Source organism: Rhopalosiphum padi, chromosome 4 (assembly GCF_020882245.1).
Source record: "Rhopalosiphum padi isolate XX-2018 chromosome 4, ASM2088224v1, whole genome shotgun sequence".
NCBI classification, from domain to species: domain Eukaryota; kingdom Metazoa; phylum Arthropoda; class Insecta; order Hemiptera; family Aphididae; genus Rhopalosiphum; species Rhopalosiphum padi.
Window position 1 is genome coordinate 21697834 of NC_083600.1, and position 7202 is coordinate 21705035.

The 7202-nt window shown below is 27.8% G+C and overlaps 1 protein-coding gene across 1 annotated transcript; it reads right to left on the reverse strand.

Annotated features, from left to right (window-relative positions):
* Positions 1 to 495: 495 nt before the first annotated feature.
* Positions 496 to 2089, reverse strand: LOC132929338 (uncharacterized). Its single transcript, XM_060994630.1, has 2 exons — positions 1970 to 2089; positions 496 to 762 (listed from the first exon to the last, which is right to left on the reverse strand). The coding sequence occupies exons 1-2, from the start codon at positions 2087 to 2089 to the stop codon at positions 496 to 498; spliced, it is 387 nt and encodes a 128-aa protein (XP_060850613.1).
* Between the last annotated feature and the right edge of the window lie 5113 nt (positions 2090 to 7202).

A 7202-nucleotide genomic window follows, 5' to 3' on the forward strand; every position in this document is an offset into this window, starting at 1 on the left:
TCTTCCATTCAAATTTAATAATTGTATTACTTACTCATAAACTATATTTTAAATAATAAAAAGCTATTTTAATAGAAAAAAAATAGTTTTATATATTCAAAACTATACTATTTTTCAAACAAATATTAAAATGTATTATAAAGCGATTTAGAGTTAATAACACTATTATTTAGATATCATTTTATGAAACCAAATAATATTATTTTCCATAAAGTGAATCAAAAATGTATCTAGAGATTTTTTTTATGTCATCGTTATTATTTAGGTTAAATGTTGGCATAACTATTCTTATATTATCGAAAATATTAATTATTTATTTTATTCACTTATGAACAGTTTATTTTAGGTTCTAATACCAAAGATAACTGCAGTTAACACGCAGATATTAAAATTGATAAAGATTATTTATGATCATGAAATATATATCGTCTAACTGCTGTCGATGGCAGGTCAATATATATATAAAATTATTTTTATTTAATAAATAATCCATATTTATTTTTCGTTAATTTTTCTAATGACGGTTTTACAACATGCGCACATGACCTTGACATGGTGACGTTTCAGATGTTTCACATATACCATGAAACATAACGGAAAACATGTGCCAAACTCACCCAAATCTTTCGCTGAGATATTTCTACTCGACTTTATTTTTGGTCTACCTTTATAGCCACATTTTATGCACAGACAATTGGTCCCTTCGTCTGAGTCTATATAATTCCAAATAGACTTGAACATTGTTGGAACTCTGTCGGATATCTAATTTAGACAAAAAAAAAATATGCGCTGTGATTTATTACACTAACTATTGGCTATTATTCTGTAAATAGACTTTGGAGTTTACTCAAGTCTCAAAATTATGACCTAAGGAGAATACTGTCAAAAAATTTAAAGAGAATAGTACAATATATAAAATGTAAGCATACAGAACATTTTGGGAAACTTGTTTATTTTGTAGATTAAAATTTTCGAATTGTTAGTGATTAAATTGTTGAACGTCAACGGCTATATAATAATTAATATTTTAAAACATTTCATTTGTTCCAATATGAACTTAATGATATTACATTGTCATATATTTACTATAAACATTGTGTATTTAATATAATTCCTATAATAATCTTGTATTGTATGAAACCAGCTAAAAACTAAACAACGACTCGTGTGCATAATTTAACCATTACACGGATAGTTAGGTTTCTAAAAAAAAAAATATATAAGCATTCACTAATTAATGTCTACTTCTAGTGAACCATTGGAGATAACATAATAGTTTTAACATAATTAAAAATAAATGTATACTTCAGAATAATTTTTCATATATACTTACATTAATTATTAATATAATATTTAGGTATAAAACATTGGGAGTGATAAAAATTCATAACGGTAATTTCGTTAAATTATTCTAAAATCGTTTTAACTTAAAAATGTAATTGGCATAGGGTTCATTGATTTATATTTTGTACCCGATTATGATGAATAAATTGTAGAAAATAAAATACACAAGTTGGAGTAAAAAAAAAATATTAAATATAAGGATATTTGATAAGTCTTCGTTTTATGGTTGTATATTTTATCTTTTAATAATAAAAATAATGTTACAACATTTTTCTCGATTTTCAATTTAAAAAGTATATGGCTGTTTACTTTAGTATTATAGGCATTATTGATTAATATTTAGTTTGATTTGACTGTTCTTGTATATCTATATATAGTAAAAATACGTAAAAACAAATTCAAAAAATATGCACTTTAATTTAAAATAAAAAAAAATCAATGAAATGTACATAATATTATGTAAAAAAATATACCAATTTTTTTTTGCAATATTGTATATAATATATATACACAAAAATAACCATTTAAATCCTATAACTTATTTGCTTTATGTATAACAACGGATATGTTGAAGTATGCTATACAATAGGATTGTTTCAATATTATTTTATTTCAAAATATTTACCTTGATATTTTTGTGTTGAGAACGAATGTGTTCAATAAATGTACCATACTGGATCGAGTCATTGGAAGTACCAGTAATTAATTTGGAGCAAAACAGACACTCGGCAACAACTTCATACATTGCAATAAACAGATACAAAATATTTTTACTTTCTGTAATAATTATTACGTTCACTTAAATTAATTAAGGATTGAAAGATTAATTACTATAGTAACTAAATCAATAAAATTACCCGTCAAACAACTTACACCTACATTGGTTATATAATATATAATTTGTAATGCTTACATGTACTAGATACCTCTTAAAAATGGCAATATTACATTAGTTGAAAAATCGGAATACTTTATTTATTGGGAATTTGTGTTTTATTAATCATTTTAATCTCATCAAAGTTATAAAAGCTAAATTTATATTTACCTTTGTAATTTCATGAAAAGGTAGAATCGTTGTTTAATGAGTTAAGTTGAAAATACATAATTCATAACCTCACTTAGCCATTAACATCGTAATAAAAAATAACAACAAATATATTTATTGGTTTAAAATTGTGTTTTATGATAAAGGAGTAATGACGTGTTCGAATGTGTAAAAATCAGCGTGAAATCCATTTTGACCATCCCAGTAATTTATTTGTTTTTATAAGTCACTAAATGAAAAAATAAAAACGGAGAAAGAAAAATAATGCAATTATTTGACTAAAACCCAAGTAATGAAATTAGCGCAATAAAATATAAATAAAGTATGGACACAATTTAAATATAAAAAATTATATACCTTCGCCATAATGTAAAAACGTTGTATACTATAAGTTAAATATTTATTTTATTTATTAATCTTTTTAATTAATAATAAATAATAACGTAATATATTAACCATAAAAATACTATAAACTTCAAGCTAAATAACTCATATTAGGAGAATATTTTCACTATTTTCTATGTTATAAACTTGCAAACGTTTTATACGATATAAAGGAAGATAACCACTCATAGTTATACAATATAAATAATAAACATTGTTACAATGTATACAATTTATGCAAAACGTCAATATTACCCTTTTACCATATACTAGATACTTATACAGTATACATATATTATTAGAAATAGGATATTTTGTTTTTCATAACCCGAATAACTCCTTTCAGTGATTTGAAAAGATGGTAGGACATCAATTAAAAAATAAATACATTTCCGTTACATCGAGTTCCCGATATAATAATAACCATAGCTCTACTCAATTTCGATGGAAAACGGAGAAATTCTCAAAATGTCTTCTTGTCCCTTAGCAATCGTATTTCCTATTTTAGTAATGTCTATTAAGCGCTTTTTCGAAATAGGAAATGAAACATTACTCTTTGACAACTCAATATGATAAAAAGAAATCAGTTTACCGCGTCTATATACAAAACTTAATATATTAGGTATAAAGTAAATGGTAATAAATAACTATACAACAACAACACCTAAAAATAATAATATTCAGACATTCTTATTTTTAAACTTTATTCTTCTTCAATCTATAATACGTTTTTAATATGCCAATACTGCCGACTTATGTGATACAATATTTTTATTGGCATTCGAGTTCACCAAAAAAGTATATTTATTGGCGTCTTTGCCGTTACACAACGATGATTTATTTAGTTTCTTATATGAATGACTAACATCCCAGGATGGAGTAATATGATGAATTAAAGTATACTTAAAAAAACTAAACATTTTGTGCTGTTTTAATAATAATGCTGACGTTTTGTATACTCATAGGTGCGAGGCTCGAGCAAATAAATTAGGGAAAAACGATAGGAAATAATAAAATATAGAGGTCAGGGTTACACATTATATATCAACAAGGACGAATATAATATGATGATATAACATCTAAATCCTATAATATTGTAATACTCATGGTCAATTTATAAATGTATTTATATATTTTTATTCTTGAATATAATAGGTACGTGTAATAACAATGAATTATTTATCGATGCTTCAAAAACCGTATATGATTAATATAATAATATATTGAAATATTATACTTACTAGTTACGACTTACGACTTACGACTTACAAGCAGGTATACCTATCCTATCGTCTACTCAAAGTTCGGAGAATAATAAATATATTTAATTAATCTTAAATATTATTATTAGTATTTACTATTTAATATATTAATATAACTAACAGTTATTAGTCTATTAGCGTACAGAATAATGTAGAATATAAATTTAACATAAAAGGCGTTTAAATATCAGATCATTTCTATTGGTTGTATAGCCTATGAAAATGAATTAACCAGAAAATACTTTACATTTACAGCAAATTAGTTGTATTGCTCAACTTCGTCCGATAAAAATGAACATTTATAAAATACGCCCTTTGCCAGAATATCACTCGATGTAATTCGGTTTAACTGTAAAATAATGTGCATGAGCAAATCGGTTTACACGGTGTACCTATACCTCTGCCTGTTGAAATGTGAACAACACAGATTTTTAACACGATCGAATGAGTGGTTCTGTACATTTTTTTTTAAAACAGTCGATAAATTCTTAATTTCCTTAACAGTTTTTAAATTATTTCACAGAAAACATATACATTTTTGGACTAAAAATGGCCCAGATAATTTTTGCTCGTATATAATTATTCATTAGGTACCTATACTTTATCGATAAACACGAACTGTCGCACAGTACGACGAGTACGACCAAATATATAGGTACAGTGATTTAACTATATTTATTCGACGATTTATTGAAATGCCATTAGACAATATTTTCAAACACAAAAATATTACGTAGGTATCAATGTAATTACAGGTAGCAATAATACCTATTATACATCAGCGGAGAAAGTAGTGTTTGATATACCTACGATTGTACAGTATTTAACGTAAACGAACAATTTTATTAGTACCTACAGCTGCCGCGCTAATGTAATTTTAAGGTTTCTGCAGTTCATTGTCCACCAAAGTAGAGCACAATATTTTCTTCTTATTATTTTTTTTTCTCATATTATTTTTTTATACACCTACCTACGATTTCTATTCAAAATCAAAAACCCTTATTCCGCTGCCCGCTGCTCGTATGTGTGGCTAATTATTATTAACGGCGTGTGTAAAATAATTATTTCTGATTAATAATTCTCACGAAATCAAACCGTCGTAATAATGTTATATGTATATATGGCGTGCGCGTACCAACATAATACGTCGTATATTATATAGGCTTGTACGCGCGAAATTATAACCTACCACTGTCCACTGCAGCTGTGATATTATGTCCGTACAAAGAAGTTCGACGACGATTACCCACACATATAGGTACATTGTTTTATTCGTGTGATTTCGTTGCGACTCGCACGAAAGTGATCGGCTCCGATAGATATAATATACCCACGCGTGATTTGTACACGACACTTATTTTCTCCCTTTCGAACTGCGCCGTTGCTGCAATCCAAACCCCTTGCCGCGGTTACGGCACGCATGCCGGCTGCCCCGCAGTTACCGTACAAACACGTAATCATACTTTTCGCGTATACACACCCATCCCTCGGCCGCAGACGTTTCCCGTCTTGCCCCACCGCGCCGTCAGGTCATCACGGAAACCTCAATTATTGGTTTACAATAGAAAAATGTCGACGTTCGAATCGATCGAATAATTATTTTGGTGTGTATAGGCGTACCTATATGTAGCTACTTTAGCTATAATATGTATTAAATCGTGCGACGTGTTTCCCGATCCCACGACAGCACTGCAAACCTTCCCGGGCAGGTGGTATAGGTATCTTACCTCTTGTAAGACTCCAACTGGTTCCCGTGACTATGTTCTGGTCTGTAGATAATCGTCTGCATAATATTATTATTGTAGTAATACGTTTACACGTTTCGGCGTTAATACATAATATGACGTATATGACGTATTATAATTTATTTGAGATTCCGGGAAAATTTTTCCGGTAAGTAAGAAAAGTGTTGACGTAGTAATTGTATTATGTTATATTTGAAAAAACAAATTATTATACACGTACGAATATAATAGTAATAATACTACCTACAGAAATTGTTTTGATGGAAACATAAAATAGGTCAATATCTCATATTCTCATTTGGTGGAAACGGCGAAGAAGTACACTATGTTAGTGTGAATGTGTATCGCCAATCTATACCATCCTACGTCGTTTCTTTATATAGATCGCATTAGGTTTTTCTTGTACGGGTATTAGGAACTATATAAAAAAATTTATAACCTCCCGAGAACATATTAGGAGACTTAAAATAAGTCAACAACTTTTATAATTCTATCTATACCTAGGTTGAAATAAATTATTATTATTACTTCCAATATGGATCAGTCCATTGTGTTGTTACGATGTTAGGGGGTTTACATTATATGATCGACGAATGAAAACTATGCCTAAACACGCAGTTAAATACAAAACCACACATTGGCAGTAGTGTTCGGATATTTATCCGCGGTGAAAATATTATATTATGTAAACTGCAACCCGTTTGCCTTATCATTTATCATTTATCACTATTTATAATTATTAATAAAATAAACACATTTTAATGACAGAACATTTTTTCATTAAAATACATGGAAATTATTATAATTTTTTTTTTTTTTTAAAGTAACAACTGTCATGTACAGTTGTTGCTATATAAAGCTAACTGATTCTGAGACTTAAGGCAAATTATGTACACTTCAGCATTTTCAAATTTCTTATTCTTATTAAAAGTTAAATATTATTACTCCGTTATTTGGTTGAAAAGTTACCAAGTTTTCTTTTCATTTTGCGACAATCAATAACTATATATAGCATTTGAAGTGCTCTCTGAAACACAATATAATGAACGCTTGTCGGTGCCGATTGAATTTAATTTCTGAAAATATTTTTATGCCTACAATTTAAACCACAATTAATTTTTATTCCCCCAAACTCTTTTGTAGTTACGTCTTTGCCAGTATTCACACAATATACACAATATATGTAGATATATAGTTATAAGTGCATTCGTATGTATGGATTCTATTTTATAGTTTTGGTTTATAGTATGATTTAGATACCAAAGCATCTGAATCACAAGCCAAATAAATATACTTAGAACTGTAGTTACAATTTGTTGTATATTATGTGAGCTTCGAAATATGAATCATAAAAATTGTTTTTACGTTTTTAAATAACTTTATTTAGTTTGTAACTTATTAACTAAGTATATAATTATTAGA

Bases quoted from the DNA above. Each gene is read 5' to 3' on its own strand.
- LOC132929338 (XM_060994630.1), bottom strand. From the start codon at position 2,089: ATGTATGAAGTTGTTGCCGAGTGTCTGTTTTGCTCCAAATTAATTACT. The intron at 763-1,969 runs GTAAATATTTTG...TGTCTAAATTAG, and splicing joins CTCAACACAAAAATATCAAG to ATATCCGACAGAGTTCCAAC.